The sequence below is a fragment of the Fusarium venenatum genome (assembly GCF_020744135.1).
Source record: "Fusarium venenatum strain MPI-CAGE-CH-0201 chromosome Unknown EDB82scaffold_1, whole genome shotgun sequence".
NCBI lineage: Eukaryota > Fungi > Ascomycota > Sordariomycetes > Hypocreales > Nectriaceae > Fusarium > Fusarium venenatum.
This window is the reverse complement of record NW_027072129.1, coordinates 6,889,030-6,913,438: the sequence shown is the minus strand read 5'-3', so window position 1 is coordinate 6,913,438 and position 24,409 is coordinate 6,889,030. Positions and strand designations below refer to the sequence as shown.

Sequence of the window (24,409 nt, the reverse complement as noted above, 5' to 3'; positions counted from 1 at the left end):
TGGGCACTGAAGTTTGGTTTCGGTCCCTGATGTTGGCGTCACAACGCTTTTGGTCTTCGACTTTGCGCATACCACACTGGCGGATTTAATGTGCTGAGAAAGGATCCAAGGGTGTATGGAAGCGCAAATGCGAGTCTGAGTGTGTGCGCCAGGCCCAGTTTCCATTTACCATGTCTCTGATGTTCCAATCACGAGGTTGTAAAAAAAGAAGTTCGGCTTCACTCCCTCACACCCTCAACTCCCTTTAATTCTTGCGGTTCAAGCAGGTGCTGATGCAGCTTTGTGCTGAAAATTGTGGTGAGAAACAAGAAGATGCAGAGGAAGAGAGTGCCTGCCTGCCTAGTATTACTACCTCTTCCTCAAACTAAACCCGGGGTGTGTGTGCTATGCCCCCTTCTTGTGCATCCGTCTCTCTCCGCGTTTGCGACCAACTCTGCATAGACGTACAGGAAGGACTTTACCGTATTCCGTTGAATAGAATAGGCAGCGAACGGTTAACTTTTCATCTGCATTTTGTCGTCATTTATCTGTCTTGAGCGTAGAGCAGAGGGGACTGACAGACAGCGTGTGTAAGACGATAGGCAGATAGGTGGAATACATGGTAGTACAGCCTCAAAACAGACACAAGGCATATTTCTGTCCTTTCCTATCACAAAGCGTGTGTCTTTTGGAACTCAATTTCCTTCCATAACTATCCCCTGCCTAATAGGACTTTTACCTGCCTTGCTTTGTTTTAGGCCTGGCCCTTTTCTTCCCATCATTGCGCCCCCTCCCATCGCCCACCCCCCATTCCAGACGCCTCAGACATGGGCTGGAGTGTAGGCAGGCCTTTCTTTCTTAATTTTCCCTCCCACACCCGAGTTTGGCAAAACCCATATCAACCCGAATATTCTACTTTTTTCCCTCGTCTGCCTGCACCCAAACTTATCTCCCTTCTCACCACACACAGGTGTATTTCGACTTTTTATCTTGTTCTGTTCTGTTCTGTATTATATTACAGAAAGAAAACACATCATCTTGTTTTACTAGCTGGTAAAGCAATAGTCGTTAAACAACTGTCTAACTCGAGTTTAAAATAAACTCACCGTCAACTTTCTTAACCGACGTCACTTTTTTTTGCCTTTGTGGCCCCAAAGCTTCCGCTACCGACCCCTACCGCTGCCGTTATAACCCCCTAGTAGAGTGCTCTCCGCCAAATTGCCCGCGCTCTTCTACCCGCCTGCCAGACCATTTACACCGCTGGTCGTTGGGCAGAGCTGCACCGCAGCGAAACAGAGTCAACATCGAAAAATCGCAAAGAATCGCAGCATCGAGACGACTTCGGCGTCGTTCTACTTCTCTTCATTTTCTCTTTTTGTTGTGTAGGCGATCGTGAACAATACAAATCGACGCCATGCCTTTGCACCAGCGAACCTCTGCTAGCCCTACCAAGAGGAGCAGCTCCTCTGTTAGGAGCTCTTCCTCGGTTAGGAGCACTACATCTTCATCCTCTTCCTCTAATAATAAGTCAAGGGCCTTGACTGGTACGTTCAATGGCCACCCTAAGCTTCATTTATCCCCTGCGACTAACGTGAAATTACCTTTAATAGTTCAAGACCATGATTACGAATATGAATTCGATATGGAATCCGAGCTCCGCGACGATCTCCAAAAGGCAAACACAGAACTTAACAAGGCCAATGCCGAGAACGATAAACTCAGCGCCCAGAACGATAAGCTCAAGGCCACCATCGAGCAGCTTACCCGCAAGCTGAACGAGTCCAAGACATCTCTCGAAGAAGCCACTCGCAAGCTCAATGAGTCCACTGTCTCATGCCGTGAACTCAAGGCCCAAGTCGAGGGTGCTCGATCCGAGGCCGATGTCCTTCGAGAGGACAACCGTCGTCTCAACACCGACTTCGAGGAACTCAAGGGCGACAAGCGCCGCCTCAACACCGAGTGCGACGAGCTCAAAGAGGTCAAAGAATCTCTTGAAAAGGAGAACGAGCGCGTCAAGTTCGAGCACCATGACCTCGAGCAGCGCTTCATCGGCCTTCAGGCCAAGCATGAGAACCTCACCATGCGCCACAACGCTGTGAGTAGCCAGGCTGGCTCGTCTGCCCTGACAAGCCCCATGACAAGCCCCATGCCTAGCCCCCTTCCTGCCCCTCTCCCCGAGGCTCGCAAGAACCCTTCTCGTCCTTCAAGCAAGGCCTCCAGCAAGGCCTCCAGCAAGGTTTCTACCAAGTCAGTAAGCAAGCGAGAACCTCGTGAGGATCGCCACCGTGAACAGGAGGATCGCCACCAGTCTGAACGGGAAGAGAGCACTCGTGATGAGCAACCTCGTGAGCGACGTCACCGAGAGGATCGTGAACGTCGTACCCACGACCGCGACGATCGAGGTCGCCAGCGTAGCGAAAAGCCCAAGGACAAGGACAGATTTGAGGCCAAGGAACGCTTGTCGAAGCGGTTTGATGAGCGACCCTCCGTGGCACCTCGTCAGACCAGCTTCATCGAGCCATGGGGTCCCGGAGGTTGGTCCCCTCGCTATGAAGCTCCCCCGAGCGACCTTGACGCTTACGGCCAAATGATAATAGGACGCAAGGCCGCCAGTGTTGTGTCTAGCGGGGCGTACTCCAATGTCCCTCGCACGACCAGCATTGTCAATGGTCACTTCAGCAGCGACAGCAGCGCATACGATGATGAGCGGTACGAGGATGGTTCTTACCATCCCTACCCCATCCCCAACTAATTACTATCTGGGCCTGTTTGATCTGCCGTCCTGAGTACCTCTCCTTTTTGAGCTGGGTGCTACTCAGAAGAACTGAGCACAGATCAAAACAAGATGCTCATGAGGACCTTGTTGTGGTTCACATGCGCACACTCCCTCCTTGAGACGCGCTCAAGGAGTGAGATCCCAGCAGGTAGGGCTTTGCATGAAGCTCCACCTTGTATCTATACGAATTGCTCCCGATGATCGAATTGGGCCAGGCTACCATCTTCTTATGACTCAATCTCAACGGTGAGATGCCGCATCTAGGCCTAGTCTTATCACCACCACCATTCCCCCGCATGGGTCGGTTCACCGACACTGGCCGACATGTTTAAAACCCCACCATGTTATCTCACCCGCAGCATTCCAACTTAGACTTGCATTATTGTTCTTGTTGGTTTTTGCAGCTATACTTAGACCCTGATCGAGTTGATCGGGATCTCTGCTTTTCATATCATACGTTTACATCGCCATGAAGCTCTACCCTTCCATTTCCGAGGACCTGGCCGCCTGGGTGCAGCAGCAGCCTGTCTTCTTTACAGGTTCGGCTCCTACACATGGCTCTCATATCAATGTCTCCCCCAAAGGCCTTACAGATTCACACTTCGCCATCCTGGGACCCAACCAGTGTGCGTACATCGACCGCACTGGTTCTGGTTGTGAGACTATTGCCCATTCATATGACAACGGCCGCCTGTGTTTAATGTTTATGAGTTTCGGTCCCGCACCTCGGATTGTTCGTTTCTTTTGTCGGTCCAAGATTGTTGAATGGGATGACCCAGCCTTCCCTGATTTGGTCCTACGTATTTCCAAGGGGAAACGATCTACATTCGACGGTGCCAGAGCCGTTATTGTGGCGGATGTGTTTGAAGCCCAGACAAGCTGCGGCTTTGGTGTTCCCCGGGTGAAGAGGGGTATTTATGCACCTGACGAGATCTCGAAGAACTTGACTCTTGATCAAGTCCTTCAAGAGGGTGTGGATGGCAAAGTCAATGAACTGGCTGTGTTTGAGGAGCGGCCCACCATGGATATGTGGGTGGAAAAGCAAGTTGAAAATAATACGTTGTTGGACTATCATAAGGAAACCAACGTGCTGAGCATGGACGGTTTGCCTGGGCTCAGAGCCGCTCGTCGGAGCGTGGGAGAGACGCTGTGGTTTACAGACGCAAAGGCACATGCCAAGAAGGTTTTGGCCCAAAGCGAGGCGATTGCAGTTGGATTTGTTCTAGCATTGTTGTTGTACGTTGTCATGGTTTTTGTTGGAGCGATTTCAGCGACATAGCCAAGATTTAGGCTTGAAGGGTATAGGAACGGCGCAATCTTGGGTTTTTGGATACCAAAAAGTACAGTGTTGTTTGGATTTCAAAAAGGTGTTCCCTCAAAGGGATTGGATTGCTTAGATTTCTTTTTACTATTCCTTTTCTCTTCTCTTCTCATTTTTTCTCGTTTCTCTTATTCTGTTTTCTTTTGTTATGATACACAATTTTGTTTTGCAGATAGATATGTAACGCGTTTACTACGGGATGCAGGTCCAACAGCCTGTGTAGGAACGATACCCCCAATGTTAGGATAGCCATTAGTATTAGCAGCGATAGATTCTTATATATATCAATATTATGTATGTCAAGGCGCTTATCAATTCCCATGCCTCTAAGGTGCTGAATATGTAGTCTCTTTTCTCAGTGAGTCATGGTTCACTCAGTACTAAATGGAGATTCGATTTAGGAGTCATACCTTGCGTGCTTAACCAACTGGCTGCACCCAACATTCAAAAGTAGACCAACTAAGAAAGCCAATCAGGGCTTCCTTTTAGATCTCTTGCTTTTTATGTCTTTTTTTTTCTCCTTTTTTTTTCTGTCATGAGACCTACAAAGCAAACATAAACACTCACTCGGCAGATAAACAGGGCAAGTTCATATCGTAGTGCTTCGATTCCAATCCTAGCATAATGCTGGCAAAATCATCTATCCTCATAATTAGATTTACTCCCGCTTCCTCAATCGCTTTTATCCACCAAAGCCATCATCCACGGAAGACAGGCTGTAGTAAATTCCTAGTGGAGATATTTGTCTTGAGTTCACCCCAAGGCAAAGGCACAGACACCATAGCTTGGTCGTGCTCCTGTATGCCTTCAGGATGGCCGCTATTCTGACCTTGACTTCCCGCTTATGTCTTGTCCTTCAAGTGTGATGAACTGGACTTGTAGAGCAACAGAGGCTAAAGTTGGGATAGCGGCGCAGTCGGGATATCATGCTACGCACTATAATAGTGCGTCCAAGGAAAATCTGCAAGCATCTATTGCCCTCAGCCGCCGCCATTCGTTGGGTTGGAATTGGAGTTGGCGGCAGTAGCGCCCTGGTTACTACCGCCAGAGTCCTTTGCCTTGCTGCCTCCACCTCGCCCACGTCTACCTCTGCCAGATGTCTTCTCTGTCGCAGGGGATCCAGCAGCCGGTGTTGTCGTAGGCGTAGGTGTAGGCGCGTTCACATTGGTAGGCTTTTTATCCTTGCGTTCCAGAACTTGAACAGTGCCCTGTGCCACGGTAATGGGGCTTGCTGTGACGGCCTTTACGAGACCGTCGTGCTCAGCAAAGTCAACATAGGCAAAGCCTTTGCGCTTGTCGATCTCAACGAAAGTGATAGTTCCGAATGTCGAAAGTGTCTGCTTGAGTAGTGCCTCGGTGACTCCCTGAGAAGGGTTGGCATGCTTGACGAAGCCACGAGTAGCACCAGGAGAAACAGCAGGGGCCTTCTTCTGGGCGCTGGCTCCCTTGTTAGAAGCACCTTTGGGGCTACCAGCTGTATTGTCGGCTTTCGATCTACCTCCCTGAGTGGTCGGTGGCTGAGGTGTGCTGGCCGCTGGTTTCGCTGGCTGACTAGATTCAGCTTCGTTGCCCTTCTTCTTGAGAAGAACAATCGGGGGACTGGGCGCGGCTTGGTTTTGTCCTGAATGCCCCCCTTTGCTCTTATCCTTCTCTCTGGTGTTGTCCTTCTCATTATCCCTTTCCTTGTTCTTGTCTGCGTTCTTACCACCACGCGTTCTGCGGTTCGGTTGTTGCTGTTTGTTGGAGTTCCCAGCGGCGCCTCTGCCCTTTGCAACCGGGGCTTCAGCCTCGTTCGCTCTGACTGGCGAAGCTGGGGGCTCAGAATTGCTAGCTTTAGCATCTGTGGGGGCTGGTTTTTCCTTTTCTGGTGTCGTCTTCGCATCGACATCTGCTTTGGCAGCGTCTTGGCGTGCTTTCCTGTGCGCACTTCCAGGACTGAGGCCAAGGTCTCGTTGTAGGATCCTCGCAGCAGCCAAAATTCCCGCGCGTCGGCTCTTGGGCGCTGCCTCCTGAGCGCTGGCGTCGTTGGCTTGGCTTTTGGAGTTGGCTTTCGGACTGTCCACACTCTGTTCGGAAGCTGCCTTCTTAGTAAGAATCTTAACAGTCTCCTTGGGCATCCTGTCTGCTTTGTCGGGTTTGGAATCTTTGCCTCTCTTCTTTCCGGATTCATCCTCCTTAGACGTACTCTTACCCTTTCCACTTCTCGACTCTCCTTGCCCGTGCTTAGAGTGTTTAGAAGACGTGCCATCCTTAACATTCTTTGCCTTTTTTTCCTTGAGATATTCGATAAGTGGTGTCGTCGTAACTTTATTCTCTGCCTTTCCAAGATCGTCACCCTCTTCGCCGTCAACGGTTTCCTTTGGTGGTGTTGGGTTTGCAAGTTCTTCTAAGAAAGCCATGAAATCAGGATCTTGGTCGATGGTCCCTTGACGTGCATCAGTTCGTTTTTTAGCGCTTGGGACCTTCTTATAAATGGCAAAGTCAAGTACCGGGGGTCCGATCAGGGACGGGCTGTTGAATGAAACCTTTGCATCTTCCCAGACGGCATTCCGTACTGCTTCGCTCAGTGGCAGGATATCATCCTTTCTCATGACATGAACGTAAGCACGACCTGGCCGAGAAGGTTTTGAGGGGCTTCAAGGCAAGTCAGCATCCTGAGTATTTTGTAGAAATATTGCGCCACGTACTCTGTAGAGATCTTTCCTTCTGCGAAACAAAACCAATCAACCTTGCCTTTGCCCACCTCCCACTCGCTTCCGAGTATGGATGTGAATTCTGCCTCCGTCATTCCAGGAGGCAAACGGCGTATCGTGAGTTTCTCACCCTCATTATGCGCTTTAGTTTTGGTGGGCTTGGGAGTCTCGCCTTCATTTGTAGGCTTTCATCATGGTCAGTCAGGGTCTCATCATTCATTGTGAACTGGAGTGATGTCACCTTGTTCGTCTCGGCAGATCTCGCATTAGAACCTCTTCCCCTGCCCTTTCCATGAGAACTATTCTCTTGCGGCCACTTGCCCTGAGAGAGGTCAGATATGCCAGTCACTTAATCATTGATTGGCAAGGATAACAGCATACCTTTGTTGATTCAGAATTCTGATTCGCTGATGCTTGGGAACCCCCATTTGCCCGTCTAGACAATACTTGTGGTGTCTGAGCTGACATTTTGCATACCACAAATGTCTATTCAGCTGTTATCGCAGCGCAAGTTGATACTGCGAGAAGGCTTGAGTGAGTGTGAGTGAACGAGTACTGTGAGGCTCGATGAATCGCGGCCTTGCTGCCCCGCCAGTGATAGTGGGGCCTTCTTATTCCTTTCCTGTTCTTATAGAGATGAGATATGCGATTATCCACCAGATGGTGAAACTTCCTCATGTGGTCGGTGGCTATTTGTGTGTTGTATGCGCGCGCGAGTAGGGTTGAATAGAATTCCAAATCTAAAACTATCGCAGTCATGAGAAGCTCAAATAGTTCAGCACAAAGAAGTTGATAGTTTCTCTACCTAAATGTCACGGCCGAAGAATTCCCGGTGTTTCACTATCGCACCCCTCCATCCATCCATCTATCAGGTACCTAGGTCTTGTCCATATTCAAGCCCCACCCCCATTCGCCGCATGTGTATCACTACACTACCACTTACCTAACCTAACCTGCTGCCATCATTCGCAATACAGCCAACGCTGGGCTGATAGATCCTTCCCCCCGCTGACATCTTCCTCCTTCTGCGTTCGACTGGGCATGCTTGATCATGGCTTCAAGCGTACCTCGACCGGGCCCTGCGAACTTGGGGCCCAATGCTGGTCTTGATGAATGGCTTGAGGAGGCCAAGCAGTGCCACTATCTGCCTGAGCGTGTTATGAAGGAATTGTGCGAGAAGGTGAAAGAAATATTGATGGAAGGTGAAGACCGCCAGACTCGAGCTCGCCGCTGACCTACAGCTTTGCTGACTTGGTATCTCAGAATCCAACATTCAGCCAGTCTGTACTCCCGTCACTGTTTGCGGCGATATCCACGGCCAATTCTACGATCTTCTCGAGCTGTTCCGGGTATCTGGCGGTATGCCTGGCGAGTCCAACGTGCAGGCGCCAAAGACATCCACCACCGTCATCACCTCAGACGATATCGAGCCACCGACAGAGATTACAAACCCCAAGTTGAGGAAGAAGATAAAAGCTTCTGGCGAAAACGCGACGTCCAGTGGCGCAGAAGAGACCGAGGCAGGCGAGGCTGACGAGGATCCCGATGCGACCATGGCGGACCGTCTAGAATCTGGCGTCACGGTGAACTCGACAAGTCAAAGCGCCGATAATCGATATATTTTCCTGGGAGATTTCGTGGATCGAGGGTACTTCAGCCTGGAAACGTTCACATTACTAATGTGCCTGAAAGCAAAGTAAGCATTCCTGAATGCCATTTGCGTTTTATGTGGCTGACCATGTTCCACAGATACCCTGACAGAATAGTGCTCGTCCGTGGTAACCACGAATCTCGGCAAATTACACAGGTGTACGGCTTCTATGAAGAGTGTCAGATGAAGTATGGCAACGCTTCGGTTTGGAAAGCTTGTTGTCATGTGTTCGATTTCCTGGTTCTTGCTGCCATCATCGATGGCGAGATTCTCTGCGTTCACGGAGGTTTGAGTCCAGAGATCAGGACAATTGATCAGATTCGAGTTGTTGCCCGTGCGCAGGAGATTCCTCACGAGGGTGCATTCTGTGACTTGGTATGGTCGGATCCAGAAGACGTTGAAACATGGGCTATCAGCCCCCGTGGAGCCGGATGGTTGTTTGGAGACAAGGTTGCAACTGAATTCAACCATGTAAACGGACTGAAGTTGATTGCCCGAGCTCATCAGCTCGTCAACGAGGGTTACAAGGTATTTATCGACCCCCAGCGGTACAAGGATTACACTAACGATCACCAGTATCATTTCCCCGAGAACTCGGTAGTGACTGTATGGTCGGCACCCAACTACTGTTACCGTTGCGGTAATGTTGCTTCTATCATGGCTGTGGACAAAGACTTGAACCCCAAGTTCAGCATCTTTTCTGCTGTTCCTGATGATCAGAGACATGTCCCAGCACTCAAGAGGGGTCCTGGTGATTACTTCTTGTGATGAAGGATAGTGTACGGATAACGGACTTAATGGTATAAGTTGCATGTAGAATAGCATAGGGTCAAAATACCCGTGGTTTCGAGTTGAATTTTGTGGGAAAGGAAATGGATACTCATGGTTTTGGTAGAGTTGTTATAACAATTACGGTCAATATGAATGCTTGTTTCATTACGCGCGTGCACTTGCTATATCGTGTGGTTCAGGTGCGTGAATTTGTTTAAGATTCTGCCATTTTATTCCAGACCAGATAATATTCTGGGTGCAACATAGTTGGCCTAGTGGATGAAAATAAATGAATGACCACAAACTGGTCTGTCTTTGTACCAGCCGTAATTGAACTTTTCCTTTAAGGTTTGTCAATCTCAAATGTTTGACGGCGTCCTATTCTATCTATCTACACCAAAACTCTCAAGTCTGTGGATAACATTTGAAAACTCCACCTGCCATCATCATGCCAAAACCAAAAGCTTCCAAGGGAAACCCTATCCACAATGCAATCAGCGAGTGGTTGGATTCAATTACAACTGAAAACGCAGGGTCAGACTTGACATGGAGAGCCGACCTCTTGGCCAGTGCACCGAAGCGATTCACAGTCTATGAACCCATGGCTCTTCTGCCGACAGGAAGCTTCACATCTCCATCCTGGACAACGCTTTTACAAAAGCTTGGCAAAGATGCATATCAACAACTTTGGTCCGGCATTCTGAAGCAAATTTCAATGCAGGGAAAAGATACACTGACTCATCTTGCCGTAAATGAGGGTATTCCTTTGCACAAAGCGGGACAGGAGGCTGATGAGAACATACGAAGAAGCCCAAGTGGGCTGCGCACTCTCTATGGAGATTTCGGCCCTCAAGATGCCCCAGCCGAGGGACCCTCTCAAAATGATTTCGACAAGACACTGTGGGCTTCGACTAAACAGAATGGAATATTCCAAACTTGGGCGCCGAGGTGGACCATGTTCAGTCGAGGCAATGTCAAAGAGAAGGCAAGACTGCTAGATATGGGAGACAAAACACTCAAAGACACATGGGCCGTTGATCTCTATGCCGGCATTGGCTATTTTGTCTTTTCGTATGCTCGACTTGGGATGAGGGTCCTATGCTGGGAGATTAACCCATGGAGTGTTGAAGGATTAAGGCGCGGCGCTGTAGCAAACCGATGGAGCGTACGGATTGTTCAAGGGGAAGATCTCGCCTTACCAACTGAGAAGATTGTCGGCGGAGGGGAGCAAATAATCGTGTTCCTCGAAAGCAACGAGAAAGCTCTGAGAAGGATTCAGTCATTGCAGGGTAGTGATATTGCGCGAGACGTGCGACACATCAATTGCGGTTTTCTTCCCACGAGCGAACCGACTTGGCGAGATACGTGGGATATCTCCACTCCAGCTGGTGAAACATGGCTTCATCTCCACGAAAATGTCGGTGCCAATGACACAGAGACAAGGCGTGAAGAAATCCAGCGCAAGTTCAATGATTGGCGCCAAGGAACGGACCGGGTGGCCAATGTTGAACATATAGAGCAGGTCAAGACATTTGCGCCAGGCGTCTGGCATTGCGTCTTTGACATTCATGTTCAAAAAATCTAGATATATCATGTATAATCATGACTACTATCTCAACATTAAGCTTCAGTACATATTTTCATCCATCATGATGTCATATAACACTATCGCACCCGAGTCCCTGCCCCAGTCATGGTATTCTATGTAAAATACAGTCCAAGTCCGTCATCTATTGTCTATTGTCGTCGGAACTTTTGAGGAATGTTGGCCTCAACAATGGAGAGCTTCTGCATCGCCTCGAGGCGATCTTGGGCATCCTCCATCTCGTCGTGCTTCTTAAAGTGCTCAATGTCTTCGGGATGTGTCAGGTCCTCAAGCTTGGTATTGTCGTCGTGGTACTTTTCCCAATGATGAATCTCGTACTCGTACTCGTCGTCACCATGATGTCCAGGACCAGTGTTCAAGTCGGGGAGTGTCTTGCCCGAGTTGATAAAGTCCATCCATTCCTTGCGACTGACCGAAGAGTCGGCATCCTTGTCGAGCAGGCCCAGTAGGATATCACGAACCTCGTCCTTTCGTTTCTCGGCCATGCCCTTGTTTGACTCGTCGAACAGACCGTACGTTCGCATAAGCTCAGCAGCTTGCCACCATCCATCGCCGTTGTAGTCGTGGAGGGTGAAGAAGGAGTCGGCGTCCCAACCCTGTACATGGTGCTCCTCTACAAGAAAAAAGATGTCAGCATAACTGTAAGACTCCAGGACAAAGCAGAAAACAACATACCCGCCATATGTTTGGTCATCCAGTCGGCATTGGCGTCAACGACAGGTTTCTGCGAGTGGGCAAACACTGTGGTCGCAAAAGCGACGCTGAGGAAGACACCAGTGCGCATTATGTCGGATATGTGGAGGAGATAACACGGAAGAAGAGAAAGATATGCAAAACGACGCGATGCAGGTATCGAGACACAATTGATGGTTGGACAAGTCGGTCACAATAAAGGAGTGAGGTTCAATGGACACCTCCAGGTGAACGTGGTCGGTAGGATAGGTAGGTCCGTCTGGATTTGGAGGCTGCCAGGGGTTCCCGAGCCGCTAGAACAGAACCGCCAAAGCTTAAGTGCCAGGGACCTAAGCCTGGGCAGTATTATTTGGTTCTCCAACGAATGGGTCTTTGACCATTGGATATCATGGCTTTGGATTGATATTCTATGACCGTTAAAGGTATGCAAACCTGAACTTAAAAAGGATTCCACAAAGGGGCCCCGAACAGGAACGATTCCTCAATGTACAGTAGCATACTGCGATCCTACTCTAGGTCGGCCTTTATCTTGCGATTTTCCCTAATCCCAACAAACTCATCTCCATACCCTGTCTTATCAAGGCGATCGACAATAAAGTCAATTGGCGGGGTGATCAATTAAGCTATGGCCAGTATCTCGTGACCAGGCGTCAACAGTAGGTTGCTACGTAACGCGTCTTCTGTCTTGACCGCGTTATCAACTTCCAAATATTGGTCTTTCCATTCACAAGCTACGGCGCAATCTCACCACCACCACAAGAAGTCAAATCCATCATCATGAGTCGTCAGATTGAGCAGGCTTTGCTTTCATTGATGCCAACATATGGCTCCGATTTACCACCATCACTTGTAGAGCTTGCAGGTTCTTTGCTTGCTCAGTCTCGACATCGAGCGAGCGCTCTCAAGACGGAAGAGGAGATTGCAAGATTATATGCTTGCGCAAACATTGCTTGCGATCGGTATGTTATTCCTGTGATATTTTCGAGCCATGTAAGCTTACCGTATTAGTTTAAAAATTACCCTTGACCTTCCACCTATCGAGCCTCGACCACCGATCCCACCCCGTATTTACGACCGTCTCTACGCTCATCTTGACAACATTCTGCCAAATAGCGCTTCGACCCCTGGCCGAGCCGCTGCGGGAAGGAGAACACCAAGTTCAAGGTTTCGCAATGCTGGCGATTCACCTGCTGATGGGTCACGACCACTACCATCAAGAGGAACACCTACGAAAGAACAAAGCCTCGCACAGTTCAGAACGCCTTCAAAGGGGGCAAGTGGAACTTCGACAAAATCCACAAGCAAGACACAAACCTTTAGGGGTGTCAATCTTCATGGATGGATTCAGCCAGTGACAAGATGGGTATGCGAAGAAACGAGCCACAAGAAACTCGCCCCTACGATTCTTGCTGGTCTGGAAACTATAGTTACACCAGAAGGTCGTAGAACAGAAGATGAATGGGTGCTGCAGAATGTCACAGCCTTGTTCGCCGCAATCTACTTCTTCGTAACCATGCGCGTCAAGGCTCTTGCATCAGGAGAAGGTATTGACCGAGAAGGATATGTACCTCTAAGAAAGGAGATCCTTACTTTACTCACCAAAGCACGGCGGGAGGTCGACGTTAAGGGGTTATCAGAGGAGGATGCTTGGGAAGATTGGACAAATATCAAGTCGAAGGACTTTGATGATGCAGTTGCCAAAGTCAACGAGCGATCATGGCTCACTGGCGATTGGTATCAAGGGATTGCAGACGTCGTCAAGCTGACCCAAAGAGGCCACCTTGAGGATGTTGCGATGCTCGACGAAGAGACTATGCCAAAGATGCAAGTCAAAAAGGCAGACACCATGTTTCAGGACAAATACGACTTTCTCAGCGATGCCAAACGAACGGAATACATGCGCTGGGAGAAGGATATTTACGCCAAAATTGCTTTATCAACAACGGGCGCTGCTATGGAAGTAGATACACAATGAAGGGCCAAAAGACCTGCTTTATACCCAACACAATGTTGGAATACGAATGTTTCCTCTTTTCATTTTTTCAACATAGGAGATCCATCACATCGCTGTCTAGTTGTACATGAAGCTCTTAAGAGCGACGAGCGCGCCTTTGGAGGCCGCCGTTCTGGCTCCTACGACCGAAACCCTTACCAGGGCCGGCAACGAAAGTGGGAATGTTGGAGTCAGTCTGGCTTTCGCGTCCGGGCTGAAGCAGGCCACCGGGGAGGTTTCCTCTACCGCTACCACGATCTGGGGTCTCGGGAGCATCGTTGGAGTCATCGTTACCACCGCCGAGTCCAGATCCAGGTGTAGCAGGCGCATCGCCACCCTCACCGAAGCCATTACCGGGCCCAGCAACAAAGGTAGGAATAGCACCACTGGGTGCAGCCAAATCACCGCCAGGTCGAGTTCCACTGCCACTGCCAGGCGTCTGTGTGGGGGCCTCAGGGGCGTCAGAAGTGTTGTCGCTGTCGTTGCCGTTGCCGTTGCCAGATCCAGGTGTAGTAGGGGCGTTGCCACCTTCGCCGAAACCGTTACCGGGTCCAGCAACAAAGGTAGGGATAGCGCCGCTGGGGGCGGCTAGGCCATCGGTAGGCAGAGTGCCACTGCCGCTACCAGGTGTCTGGGTAGGGGTTTGGGGGGCATCAGAAGCGTTGTCGTTGCCGTTACCAGCACCAGTGCCGGGCGTAGGGGTCTCACCGTCTCCGAAGCCTTGACCGGGTCCAGCAACAAAGGTGGGAATAACAGCGCCAGGAGCAGTGCCGGGGCCATCAAGACCACTGCCAGGAGAAGGAATGAGAGTAGGGGCGACAGAATCCTCAGAAGTATTATCGTTTCCACCGTTACCGGAACCAGGTGTTTGAGCAGGAGCATCAGAAGCACCACCGTTTCCGAAACCTGCGCCAGGTCCAGCAACGAAAGTAGGAATGGCACCGCCGGCGCCAGCATTGTTTCTACCAGGGGTCAAGAGAGGAGACTCGTTGGCTCCAGCATCGCCGCTGCCGGGAGTGGCGATAGGAGTGGCAGTGCTGGCATCGTCGCCGGCTCCGCCGGTTGGGGCGGCGGCAGGAGGGTCAGCGTTGTTGTCACCACCTCCGAAAAGATCTGTAAGGAATTTTTCAATCTTGTCGCGTATGGTCTCGCCGTCCGGAGCGGCACCACCGGCACCGGCACCGGCACCAGGCAGCAAACCGCCGAGACCACCAGTGGGAAGGGCACCACCCAGACCACCACCGGCGGTCTCAGTAGCACCAGCACCAGCACCAGGGAGAACAGTAGGGATGAGACCACCGCCCAAACCGGCACCGGGCGTTTGAGCATCACCTCCGTTATCGAATTGTGGGCGAGGCCGGGCCATGGCCGGGGAAGAAAGGGCCAGAGCCACTGTGAGGAGAGAAAGAACAGCCATGTTTGATATTGGACTGAAGAGTAAAATGAAATACAAAGAATAGAGAATGACTAGAAGAAAAGACTGACCACAGATGCCTGCAACTGGTAGTCTTGAAGGGTTGAAAAAAAAAAAAAAAGAGTAAGGAAAAAGTGGCGATGGAGAGACTCAAAGACTCATGAGAAAGGTTAGGGGGCTCGGGCATTTATTTATATTATAAAGTAGCTGTAAAACATGGGACGGACGTTGTCTGTCATCTCCCTACTCCCCGTTAACGAACAGAGATTCGAGGCTCAAGGTTCCTCCGCGTTACAAGTTGACGCCAGCAAATCCCACCTCGAATGGCAAGCTGATGGGTTTCAAACTGCAAAAGCTCCGACAATCCTGGGCAGGGAATTGATTAACACCATCAAGTCTGACCCCTGGCGATCATTACGCAGGTTAAGCGAAAGATCGGGTGGATTGATTTTGTACAGAAGAGCCAATGCACGAGGTACGTAATTGAGCTAGCGACTGAATCTGGGTCGAATCAGAGCATGAGGATGTATTAAGGTACGATGTACATATATGAGCGATGGACTATATGGATGTATGAGGAAGCCCATAGTTGGTGCTCTATTGGTATGTCTTTTTTGTTTTCTAGATGACGCGGCTTCATGTTTATCGGACATGCTTTCGGTAATGTTTCCCTTGTATTGCATGGTTATGGAGCGTTGTCCTAGGATCAACAACTTGTTCTCCGTCGTTGGGCGTTTCAGAAGACCTTCAAGGGGTTGAGACTTGATACTGGGTTCCTTGAGTCAGGATCGGGTTTTGGTTGGTGTTTCGTGCTATGGATCTCTCTCAAGTCGAGACTCTGTGCCCCATAATCTCTCTTTTCAGCGAATGAATTGACTTTATTATCTCTAACGGTTCAAGGTACATATATCATCGTCCACGCTATTAAGGCCGGTATTCAACTGCCTTACTTTTCGATAATAGCGTGATGACATGCTAGTTCCTTTAGGGAGACACTTCCTCCTGGGTCGTGCATTTGAAAGTGGGATGGTGTCGTTGACATGATTCACATATACAGTACCGTGTTAGCGCGTCTTTGACATAACAGATAGCATTTATCATTTTATCTTGACATCACTTGTTCCCGCAAAAGACTATGCGCAATGATTCCTTTGACTCGTTGTACGAAGCTTAGACTATCATTTTTGCAAGTACTATCATAATAAATTTTACTAAACACAGGGCGTATCAATTACCGATACAATTGGTTCCCAAACGAAGATGCGATTGGAGATGCCAAGTCAAAACGTGAGAGAAGAATAAAGATAGAACTTGTTTCGTGACTTGGTATCGCGATTTTCACTCTTGGCTTCTCGGCTGATGCTTGTTGATGCGATTGGCGCGAGGATCGTGTTTCGTTGTTCTGATACTCTATGGGTTGCGGATGGGTATATCAGAGGTGATATTTTGAAACTAAGAATGGACTAATACTCGGAAGCACGGATGAGCTGATTGATTCTTTTAGCTGAGATTTAATTTTTACTCCCTCTGGTCGAGACCGGCATCGCTTCCGATAAATTGAAAAAGTTTGATAATGGACGTATTTTGCAATATCGCTAATAACATTGGGATATATATGACAGACACTATCATAAGAGTTCCGTAGTATAGTATAGTGTTGCAGTCGCAAGATTTACCCGAGCCTTCCTGGAACAAAAGGGTGTCCAGCGCTTAACCCACCATCAACAGCCCAAGCCTGTCCATTGACATAACTGCTCTCGTCACTTCCCAGGAACAAAGCAACGCGGGCAATCTCATCAGCTCTGCCACCTCTCTTCAAAGGATTGAGCTGACCAATCTTCTTCTCGCTACCGCGAGCCCTCGCAGCCTCATATACGGATGCCGTCATGCCGGTCTCGATGAGACCAGGACAGATGGCGTTCACTCGCACGCCAGTCCCGGCAAGCTGATACGATATTGTCTGCGCCAGCGACACAACCGCAGCCTTGGAGGCTGAGTAGGGCGTGGAGCCGGCATTGGATCGGATACCGGCTACTGAGGCTGTGCCTATAATACTGCCCCCGGAATGGGGCTTGTCTGGGGAGGTCTCCATCATAGCGGGTGCCGCATACTTTGCTGCTAGAAAGACGCTGGGATGTGTTATTTAGGCGATACAGGTTAAAGGCGTGGTGGAGTGGAAAGCTGAGCAGAGGCTGTACGTACCTTGACGTGTTGGTGTTCATTATCGACATAAACTCATCTTTGCTGAAATCAGAAAACAGCGTGGTTCGTCCAACGATACCGGCATTGGCAAAGAAGACATCCAATCGACCGTAGCGCTGGATAGCATCGTCAACTACCTCCTTGACCTTGTCCTCATCCGCGGCGTCAAAGCATCTCGTGTGAATTTCCACACTTGGAAATGCGGCGTTGATCTCCTTCTTGTGTGTCTCAAGATGGGTATCGTCAAAGTCGCAGAGATACAGAGCTCTCGCGCCGCTTTCCGCGTACTGATGGGCAGTGGCACGGCCGATACCCAATGGCGAGTTTGTACCTATGGAGGAGTAAGAGGGAGATACGGTGAAAGATTTGAGTATATTTTTCAAGTACCTGTTATGATGACGACTTTTCCCTCGACGCGAAGCTTGCTTGATCCTGGAGCTACCTTGTTGATTGGTGGAAGAAGCTGGTTGCCAATGGCGTTAATACGATCTTGTGCCTTGTCAGACATGATTGTAATATTATTTGGCTCCTGGAGAGTTTAACAGATAGTAGAAAAATACAAGAGATGAAAAATCATGAAGCTCTCTCATTTATCATAAACCGAGGCCTACTGTGGACTAAGTCAGTCTGGTCTGGGGAGCTCATCTGGGGAAGTCCCCTTGTTGCTTTAGTTGAGTTTCCCCCGGTTAGAGTGGAGTCATGAGGGGAGCGCCCTGAACCGAGGCTCGGGGAATCGACGACACATATCCCGAATGACAACTCCAAGCATCACGTGGCTACCCGGTACCATACATTGTGGTCAGTGTAAGAAACATCAACAGCTAGTACGTACCTTCAGGTAGGCAGGCAGTTAGTATGTCAAATAACACATCAGCCTGCCTACCTAGGTTTGTCTGAATACTAGATCTTATATCATCAAACTCGAAGTTCATCACGACTTAGAGTGCGGTTCGAGTGAGAGTCCAAATCAATAGTCGATGCTCGAGAAACTACATGGGTCATAAACTTAATAATCATTGCTTCATCTATGGGCTTAACTTTTAATCAGACAAACAGAAAAGAGGAATCAAAGCCATCCAGTACTATGACGCAGTGGCAGCCTCAGTCTTGTCATTGCCGTCCTTCTCCTCCTTCTCCTCCTTCTCCTCCTCCTCATCGTCCTCTCCATAGTTCTCCAGCTTCATGTCCTTGAGACCAAGTTCCTCCTCTTCCTCGTCGGTGCGGGTATAGCTCTCACGGTGGATACTGGGGTCAGGAGCAGGAGGGTCCACGAGGGGCTGAACGTAGCTGCTCGCGAAAGGATCGGTGAGCTTGATTGTGAAAGGCTTGTCGCCTCGGATAGCAGCATCGAGACCGTCGAAGAAAGCGGTCCATTGGTTCTTCTCGTCGCTGGCGAGAGAGTCACCACCTTGGCCGGGGCCACTAGCCTCGAAGATCTGGGAGTGAAGATCGCCACGGACCTGAGTGAGGAGACCCTCAACAGTGGTGAAGCGACCACCAAGTGTACCAGGGTTGACCTGCAGCTTAAGTTCAGGGCACTCCAGAGCACAGGTCTCGCTCTTGAGAATGTCACGGGCCAAATCGGTGCTGTCCTTGACCTCGAGAGTGATCTTCTCACCCTTCTCGGGAATCTCGCCACCAGTCTTGACATCGTTGGAGCGGTATCCACAATCATCACAAACAGTAGACATGATAATGACTTGCTTAAAGTGAGGAATGTCGACCATCTTCATGTGGGTGGTGCAAGGACGCATGCAGCCAGGGCATGTGGCGGGGAAGCTGTATACTTCGTTGGGGATGATTTCGCCGTCGGCGGTTAAACCGGGGTTCTGCATCTGATGATTATCGGCGTTGGTGTCGGAGATACCAAGAGAAGCGTTCTGCTCGTCGGTTCGGGCATACTCATGCTTCTCCCACTTGCCAACGCCGTCCTTCAGATCGGGAGCAATGAATGAGTTTCCAGCAGGGTCGTCAACCCAGACACGGAAGGGGAATGAGTCACCATTGAGCATGGCGCGGCCCTTGGCAATGATCTCAGCAATCTTGACATAAACCTCAGGAGACTGCTCCTTTCGCGCCTCTTGTCCCATCTCGAGGTCATCGATCACGGTAGTCAAAAGACCCTCAACGTTTGTCAGCTGGCCGCGGCCATCAGGAATCTCGAGGTCAAGCTCAATAAACTTGACGGTCGCAGTATCGGACTTGATGACCTGGCGAGAGAAGTCGGCAAGTTCTGTCAAGCGCAGCTCATAGTGTGTTCCCTTGGGCTGGACAGTTCCGGCCGCCTGGATCTCGTTGTTCTGGAGGTTGCAGTGCTCGCAGGAGAAAGACATGATGACGACTTCGCGGAAGTAAGGGATCGCGGTGAGAAGAAGACGGGTAACTCCCTTGGCGAGTTCGTTAGATTTTTTGGTATGCGACTTGTCAGACAATGGTTCAACTCACATTCTTGCCGCAGTTCATGCAAAGAGACTCAATCTCTTCGACAGCGCGCTCGTCGTCATCGTTCTGAGCAGGCGCAAGGCTCTTGACCTTATCGCCGATGCTCTGGAAAAACTCCTCAGGAGTTTGCTTGTTATCTTCTTCGGTAGTCATTTTTGTGTGTGGTGAGACCGTATCGTTAAAATGGTCGTTTTGGTGGTTGGAATCCGATGTAATGGAGGGGCAGAGGGGTCATGAAATTTTTGGAGGGGCAATTAAGTCTAGACCTAGTTATGTCATGGGGTCCAGGGTGCAGATTGGCAAGCAGATGCAGGCTGGCGCTAGAATGTTCGGGATGCAGTGAATGGATGGTAGCAGCCCGAGATGACTCAGATCGCTCATTGCATTTGCCCAAAGCAAATTTGAGTTATTTGACCAATTAAAGATGGATATGCCTAACATCGGATATAGAAGCGAACGCAAACAATTGCTATCTCATTTCATAAAATGAGAAAGACTGAGAGGGTTTGCGGCTTGCTGCTTTTGACCTGAAAGCAAAGCTTGGAGTCCGGCCTTTCGGTTTTTAGCGCGTTTCTTACTGCTGGCATTTGAAGTTTGCTTAGGCGGTTCAACTGATGCAGAAGTCTTCTGGACTTTATTTTGTGCTGTTTTGCGTCTCACAGCAGGCACCGGAGCTGAGAGGACAATCTTTGTGTCTCGTTGACAGTTGTCGCAGTGAAGGATCTTGCATGGCCCCTCTTTGTTGTCTTTCGGTGTTGAGTCGATGTCAGACTTTTTGCCCTTTGTCTTGGCTCGCATGTTTTCTCGAGTCTCCAGTTTCAGCATGGCTTCTTGGCCTAGGATTGTTATGAGACCACAGCCTCCGCATACGCGTTGTCGTTGAACATCAGACGGTGAGATACTAAATTGTGAAAGAAGGTTGCCACGATAGGTCATGAGATGAGCTGAAGTCTCTGGGGCTGTCATGCGTAGGAGGTGTGCTGCATCGGTGAGAAAGTCGGCCGTTCCTGGAAGCTCCGGTAGTGACATTGTGAAAGGATTGAGAGATTGTTGATGCGTCTTGGTTTTCTTGCAGTCGGCTTTGAAGTCAGTCTTAGAGTTGTTCGCATTCGAGTTCAGAACCTTGACGGCCACAGTCGCGAAAAGGTGGGTCTGATTAGATACAAACTGTCGCTCGATTGGTTGGTCTGGCTGTTGTCTGATGAGCTTCTAATTCACCAGCCTCACTGAGCAACTTGCATCTTTCACAATAAGTCCTGGGTATGCGAATATTAAAGGATTCCTACGATATCTTTGGTGGTCTTTTATTTATACCAAGTAATTTTCGTATGTTCTTTTTACTCCTGCTATATAGCCTCTTTGTTGCTGAAACCTACATCCAGACGCCAACTTAATGTCAACCTCAGGAGAGCTCTACGAGCGGCGGACCTCCCACTTAACCTCGTTAATGCTCACTTCCTCGTTGGACTTCTCGTCATACTCAAACCATTCGCCCTCTTCCAGATCGATGGCTGTAAACTTGGTGCCGGTCTCAGCACCCTCGGCAAGCCACTCGCCCTAGGATCATGTCAGCATATATCACAACCCAGACGATGGATAACTGGTAATGTACCTCTGCCTTGAATTCGACAAACTCGAGACCTCGGCAGTCAAATTCAATAATCTTCTGGGCCTTGGCCGGCTCTGTCTGTCCATAAGCTGCAGGTCCGGACTTGACAGATGCAGAAGACTCTCGCTTAACATTTTGTTAGCAAACATACTCGGTTCAGTTTCAGAAACACTAACCTTGCAGTTCTTGCATTTCCATACAAAGTTGGCTTCTCCTCGGCTTCCACTCATCTCATTTGTCTCCTAAACAAGACCTTTAGTAAATGAATGACCGCACAGACTGACCAGCACGTACGAAACGGTTGACTCCAACATAGTTTGAGTGAGTCTCTCGGCAAGAGGTACACTGAACCTTGAACATGTACCAAAAAGGGTTGTCTTGAGTATCATCAGGACGTAAGTTGGTGACCCTGTCATATTGGGATTGCCCCTCACGTCAATGAAGCTCAAGATAGCAAAAACTTAATGACATACCCTTGCAAGTCGGCTGTTAGATAGAGAGCGAACATGGTTGTTTATGTGGCAATTGAGAAACTGGAGATGATGTTGTAAAGATAAGTAGGTGTTATCTGTGAATTGCTGTGAATCAAACAGAATACAGTTGGTTCAGAGCCACTACCCTTGGTGGAATGTGGGTGGTGGGGTGTGAGAATAGCGCCTACAAGCTGCTAACCTCACGATGAACGTAATACCCACGTGACTTTGAGAATCGAACCATCTGTGACCAGCCAATTTCGTGGTTCCAACGACTCCACGAAACACCTCAATTGAGCGATTGCCATCAACGACAACCCTCAATCGCTCTAGAGCTATGCCCTAGACATCTGGTCGCCGCCGAAAATGCAGGCTTTGTGGTCGAGAGCTGGCCGGGCTCATCGCTGCGGTTGCCGCGCCTGCGAAACAGTTGTGAGCACTCTCGGCCGCCGAGTGACAACCGCGACTCGACCACGTAAAGTCGCCATTGCCGATATCTTTACAGCATGCTACAGTTCCATGTTTGCGACCGCCGCCATTGTTGATGCTGTGCGAAAGGAGGACCGACGACAGGAAATAGACCGACTGTTGGAGGAAACACGGCGGGAATTGGCCCAACTCCGAAACCTCGAGGCGAGCCAAAGTACAAAAGGGAGCAGTTCCGCTCACAACGACATCTCTCTTGGTCAAATGCACTACTTATGGGAGTCTTTGAAGGAGATATACACGAATCGGCCATATATGAAGGAGACATATAAGCCTGCTACCATTCGAATCGACGAGTTTCTCAACCGGGCACACACCGAACAATACCAATGTCCAGACAAGGCAACAATGGATGCTTACCGACGAACGGATTATGAACATCTCGAGCAGGCCATCATTCGAGAGGAGACAGACGACAGCATCCCTCATAGAAGGCCAACGAACTCTAAGCAGGTCCATAACGCTGGACGTACGCTCAACCACCTTATCCAGCAATTACTCAAACGAGCTGATGCTCACGACAAATCCAATTCACCAAGTCCCAGCTTTGACGAGGCTGTCAAGATTGCGGACCTAAATCCTTCTTACAAATTTCTTGTAGAGTCAAATTCCGAAATGATGAAGAAGAACCGAGCTACCTTGAATCTCGGCCTCCGCCAGGTTGTTGGCTCATCACTGAGCCTCAAAGAAAAAGTCGGCAGAGTGTGCTACAATCTGCTTGTCTCTGCTTACCCCGCTGACATGCACACGTACAACACACTCATCGTGGCTTTCGACAAGCACGGTTACAGGTTTTTGGCAGAATCAGTAGTTAATTCCTTCTACTACTATCGACGACTAAGACCAACGCCATCCACGTTTGTAGCCATTTTAAATCATTACCAAACCTCAGGCAACTACGGGCGATTCTTACGTAGCCTTGCCTGTATCACTGGGCTTGACGGCGAGACAGGGGCCAAGGTGAGACGCAGGCTAGCAGAAGGGTTTGACACTTCAAGAAGCAGGCGCCACAAGATCCAGACGTGGACGCAAACGGGCGACTATTTCTGGCAGCACGCATTACTAAACAAACCTGTCGTTGAGGCTGCTATTCAAGGTCTTCTTCGCATGAATCTTTTTGAACAAGCCGCCATGTTCTTCGTGTCTTGCATGAAAGCCAAGGTTGTCCTTAGCACACAAATCATCAAGCAGTTGTTCGATGAGTGTATTGTCGCTCTCGACTGGAGGTCTGCCGTGCGTCTGGTACAAGGTTTTGCGGATTGTGCCCATACATGGCCCTGTATGCTGCTCGACAGGGATCAAGATACAGCCTACCTTATCAGCCGACTACGAGTCTTGCTTGACCTCGCCGGTTTACAAACCCCAAACGGTGAAGTATCCGCGTCAGTTCTCAGCAACTTGTCAATATCTAATCACGGATTCCGAAAATTCCTGAGCGACCTGGCGACAGTAGACTCAACTTCCCAGCTTGAGATACAAGACTCGACAACTGAGCTTATCAGCTCTCCGGAGAGGAAGTTACTTCAGATTGAGGCACTGTGGAAGGAACAAGATTTTGTTGCAAAAACCACACGTTCTATCGAGAGTAAACTACTCTATCCCGACTTTTCTCAATATTTCCGCGAGTCCATGGCCTCTCATATAGGAAACGCTGCGGCCAACGATATTGTGGAGCTGAATAGGGAGATTATGGAGGTTTTTGCGCGACTTCCCCGTTCAGACCGGGTTGAGAAAGGCCTTACGGCGTGCAAGACGTTCGAAGACGCTTCTGTCGCTCGTTCTAAGAGCAGTTTTGTTGAGAAGATGATACAATCAAGGCGGACAACGACAGGTGAGCACGCAGACAAAGAGGTTGAGATGTCATTACGAGAGGATGAGCCACACATGCCCTTGACACAGGGGACAACGTCAAATAAGCAAATGAATGCAGGGCATAAGCCACTGCGGGCGAGACCAATGAGGCTGACCACATGGCCAGTGACAGATCAGCGGGTGGGATATTCGGAAAGACCAAGTTTCGGTTAGCTCTGAAAAGCAACGAGCCGCATACATGAGTGTTTCACTTACATGCATTCCAATGTTTTACTACTGTATTATACGTTACCTACACGCACACACACATATACAGGATAGACACAGCATTTGCACGAAGCATAAAGATATATGAATGAAATTATCTAAACTACATATACATACGCAGCAAAAAGTGCCCTTGTTCAAAATTTGAGCATATTTGTAGTGCAAGTTTACAATCATAAGCATTTGTTTCCTCCAACTCCCTTGTCAGGGTACTGAACCTC

At 49.4% G+C, this 24,409-nt stretch overlaps 12 protein-coding genes across 12 annotated transcripts; 6 read left to right on the top strand and 6 right to left on the bottom strand.

The window, feature by feature from the left end:
• Nucleotides 1-1,393: 1,393 nt before the first annotated feature.
• EDB82DRAFT_551526 (uncharacterized protein) lies at nt 1,394-3,162 on the top strand (the record flags this gene model as incomplete). Its single annotated transcript, XM_025729796.2, has 2 exons — nt 1,394-1,523; nt 1,590-3,162. The coding sequence occupies 2 exons, from the start codon at nt 1,394-1,396 to the stop codon at nt 2,729-2,731; spliced, it is 1,272 nt and encodes a 423-aa protein (XP_025588986.1). The 3' UTR covers nt 2,732-3,162.
• On the top strand, nt 2,915-4,389 carry EDB82DRAFT_67528 (uncharacterized protein). Its single transcript, XM_025729797.2, has one exon. It carries the CDS (start codon nt 3,225-3,227, stop codon nt 4,032-4,034), a length of 810 nt encoding a protein of 269 aa, XP_025588987.1. The 5' UTR covers nt 2,915-3,224; the 3' UTR covers nt 4,035-4,389.
• Nucleotides 4,390-7,618: 3,229 nt separating this feature from the next.
• Nucleotides 7,619-9,446, top strand: EDB82DRAFT_488777 (Metallo-dependent phosphatase-like protein). The gene is made up of 4 exons (XM_065608337.1): nt 7,619-7,971; nt 8,033-8,465; nt 8,519-8,948; nt 8,997-9,446. Exons 1-4 carry the CDS (start codon nt 7,821-7,823, stop codon nt 9,186-9,188), a joined length of 1,206 nt encoding a protein of 401 aa, XP_065465712.1. The 5' UTR covers nt 7,619-7,820; the 3' UTR covers nt 9,189-9,446.
• A 168-nt stretch (nt 9,447-9,614) lies between these two features.
• On the top strand, nt 9,615-10,852 carry EDB82DRAFT_67381 (S-adenosyl-L-methionine-dependent methyltransferase). The gene has a single exon (XM_025729801.2). The coding sequence runs from the start codon at nt 9,640-9,642 to the stop codon at nt 10,774-10,776; it is 1,137 nt and encodes a 378-aa protein (XP_025588990.1). The 5' UTR covers nt 9,615-9,639; the 3' UTR covers nt 10,777-10,852.
• EDB82DRAFT_67384 (uncharacterized protein) lies at nt 10,853-11,924 on the bottom strand. Its single transcript, XM_025729802.2, has 2 exons — nt 11,473-11,924; nt 10,853-11,410 (listed from the first exon to the last, which is right to left on the bottom strand). The coding sequence occupies exons 1-2, from the start codon at nt 11,579-11,581 to the stop codon at nt 10,929-10,931; spliced, it is 591 nt and encodes a 196-aa protein (XP_025588991.1). The 5' UTR covers nt 11,582-11,924; the 3' UTR covers nt 10,853-10,928.
• A 161-nt stretch (nt 11,925-12,085) lies between these two features.
• Nucleotides 12,086-13,523, top strand: EDB82DRAFT_67394 (origin recognition complex, subunit 6). The gene is made up of 2 exons (XM_025729803.2): nt 12,086-12,449; nt 12,499-13,523. The coding sequence occupies exons 1-2, from the start codon at nt 12,268-12,270 to the stop codon at nt 13,463-13,465; spliced, it is 1,149 nt and encodes a 382-aa protein (XP_025588992.1). The 5' UTR covers nt 12,086-12,267; the 3' UTR covers nt 13,466-13,523.
• Nucleotides 13,523-15,006, bottom strand: EDB82DRAFT_67388 (uncharacterized protein). The gene has a single exon (XM_025729804.2). It carries the CDS (start codon nt 14,898-14,900, stop codon nt 13,581-13,583), a length of 1,320 nt encoding a protein of 439 aa, XP_025588993.2. The 5' UTR covers nt 14,901-15,006; the 3' UTR covers nt 13,523-13,580.
• A 1,377-nt stretch (nt 15,007-16,383) lies between these two features.
• Nucleotides 16,384-17,968, bottom strand: EDB82DRAFT_67352 (uncharacterized protein). Its single transcript, XM_065610031.1, has 4 exons — nt 17,932-17,968; nt 17,487-17,875; nt 17,100-17,430; nt 16,384-17,026 (listed from the first exon to the last, which is right to left on the bottom strand). The coding sequence occupies exons 2-4, from the start codon at nt 17,605-17,607 to the stop codon at nt 16,570-16,572; spliced, it is 909 nt and encodes a 302-aa protein (XP_065465711.1). The 5' UTR covers nt 17,608-17,875; nt 17,932-17,968; the 3' UTR covers nt 16,384-16,569.
• A 63-nt stretch (nt 17,969-18,031) lies between these two features.
• Nucleotides 18,032-19,854, bottom strand: EDB82DRAFT_67295 (ZPR1 zinc-finger domain-containing protein). Its single transcript, XM_025729806.2, has 2 exons — nt 19,545-19,854; nt 18,032-19,486 (listed from the first exon to the last, which is right to left on the bottom strand). The coding sequence occupies exons 1-2, from the start codon at nt 19,692-19,694 to the stop codon at nt 18,182-18,184; spliced, it is 1,455 nt and encodes a 484-aa protein (XP_025588995.1). The 5' UTR covers nt 19,695-19,854; the 3' UTR covers nt 18,032-18,181.
• On the bottom strand, nt 19,855-20,821 carry EDB82DRAFT_67298 (uncharacterized protein). The gene has a single exon (XM_025729807.2). It carries the CDS (start codon nt 20,568-20,570, stop codon nt 20,016-20,018), a length of 555 nt encoding a protein of 184 aa, XP_025588996.1. The 5' UTR covers nt 20,571-20,821; the 3' UTR covers nt 19,855-20,015.
• Nucleotides 20,782-21,781, bottom strand: EDB82DRAFT_488763 (uncharacterized protein). The gene is made up of 5 exons (XM_025729808.2): nt 21,624-21,781; nt 21,445-21,559; nt 21,327-21,392; nt 21,154-21,276; nt 20,782-21,098 (listed from the first exon to the last, which is right to left on the bottom strand). Exons 1-5 carry the CDS (start codon nt 21,656-21,658, stop codon nt 20,955-20,957), a joined length of 483 nt encoding a protein of 160 aa, XP_025588997.1. The 5' UTR covers nt 21,659-21,781; the 3' UTR covers nt 20,782-20,954.
• A 112-nt stretch (nt 21,782-21,893) lies between these two features.
• On the top strand, nt 21,894-24,296 carry EDB82DRAFT_488762 (uncharacterized protein). Its single transcript, XM_025729810.2, has one exon. It carries the CDS (start codon nt 21,990-21,992, stop codon nt 24,132-24,134), a length of 2,145 nt encoding a protein of 714 aa, XP_025588998.1. The 5' UTR covers nt 21,894-21,989; the 3' UTR covers nt 24,135-24,296.
• The last annotated feature ends 113 nt before the right edge of the window (nt 24,297-24,409 follow it).

Excerpts from the sequence above, each read along its gene's own strand:
- EDB82DRAFT_67528 (XM_025729797.2), top strand. The coding sequence starts at position 3,225 with ATGAAGCTCTACCCTTCCATTTCCGAGGACCTGGCCGCCTGGGTGCAG.
- EDB82DRAFT_488777 (XM_065608337.1), top strand. The coding sequence starts at position 7,821 with ATGGCTTCAAGCGTACCTCGACCGGGCCCTGCGAACTTGGGGCCCAAT. Across the intron at positions 7,972-8,032 it reads GAAAGAAATATTGATGGAAG|AATCCAACATTCAGCCAGTC; the intron begins GTGAAGACCGCC and ends TTGGTATCTCAG. Across the intron at positions 8,949-8,996 it reads TCGTCAACGAGGGTTACAAG|TATCATTTCCCCGAGAACTC; the intron begins GTATTTATCGAC and ends AACGATCACCAG.
- EDB82DRAFT_67381 (XM_025729801.2), top strand. The coding sequence starts at position 9,640 with ATGCCAAAACCAAAAGCTTCCAAGGGAAACCCTATCCACAATGCAATC.
- EDB82DRAFT_67384 (XM_025729802.2), bottom strand. The coding sequence starts at position 11,581 with ATGCGCACTGGTGTCTTCCTCAGCGTCGCTTTTGCGACCACAGTGTTT. Across the intron at positions 11,411-11,472 it reads GATGACCAAACATATGGCGG|AGGAGCACCATGTACAGGGT; the intron begins GTATGTTGTTTT and ends TTTTTCTTGTAG.
- EDB82DRAFT_67394 (XM_025729803.2), top strand. The coding sequence starts at position 12,268 with ATGAGTCGTCAGATTGAGCAGGCTTTGCTTTCATTGATGCCAACATAT. Across the intron at positions 12,450-12,498 it reads GCAAACATTGCTTGCGATCG|TTTAAAAATTACCCTTGACC; the intron begins GTATGTTATTCC and ends TTACCGTATTAG.
- EDB82DRAFT_67388 (XM_025729804.2), bottom strand. The coding sequence starts at position 14,900 with ATGGCTGTTCTTTCTCTCCTCACAGTGGCTCTGGCCCTTTCTTCCCCG.
- EDB82DRAFT_67352 (XM_065610031.1), bottom strand. The coding sequence starts at position 17,607 with ATGTCTGACAAGGCACAAGATCGTATTAACGCCATTGGCAACCAGCTT. Across the intron at positions 17,431-17,486 it reads AAAAGTCGTCATCATAACAG|GTACAAACTCGCCATTGGGT; the intron begins GTACTTGAAAAA and ends ACTCCTCCATAG. Across the intron at positions 17,027-17,099 it reads ATGAACACCAACACGTCAAG|CGTCTTTCTAGCAGCAAAGT; the intron begins GTACGTACAGCC and ends AACACATCCCAG.
- EDB82DRAFT_67295 (XM_025729806.2), bottom strand. The coding sequence starts at position 19,694 with ATGACTACCGAAGAAGATAACAAGCAAACTCCTGAGGAGTTTTTCCAG. Across the intron at positions 19,487-19,544 it reads GCATGAACTGCGGCAAGAAT|GGAGTTACCCGTCTTCTTCT; the intron begins GTGAGTTGAACC and ends GAACTCGCCAAG.
- EDB82DRAFT_67298 (XM_025729807.2), bottom strand. The coding sequence starts at position 20,570 with ATGTCACTACCGGAGCTTCCAGGAACGGCCGACTTTCTCACCGATGCA.
- EDB82DRAFT_488763 (XM_025729808.2), bottom strand. The coding sequence starts at position 21,658 with ATGTTCGCTCTCTATCTAACAGCCGACTTGCAAGG. Across the intron at positions 21,560-21,623 it reads CTAACAGCCGACTTGCAAGG|GGTCACCAACTTACGTCCTG; the intron begins GTATGTCATTAA and ends CCAATATGACAG. Across the intron at positions 21,393-21,444 it reads ATGTTGGAGTCAACCGTTTC|GAGACAAATGAGATGAGTGG; the intron begins GTACGTGCTGGT and ends GGTCTTGTTTAG.
- EDB82DRAFT_488762 (XM_025729810.2), top strand. The coding sequence starts at position 21,990 with ATGCAGGCTTTGTGGTCGAGAGCTGGCCGGGCTCATCGCTGCGGTTGC.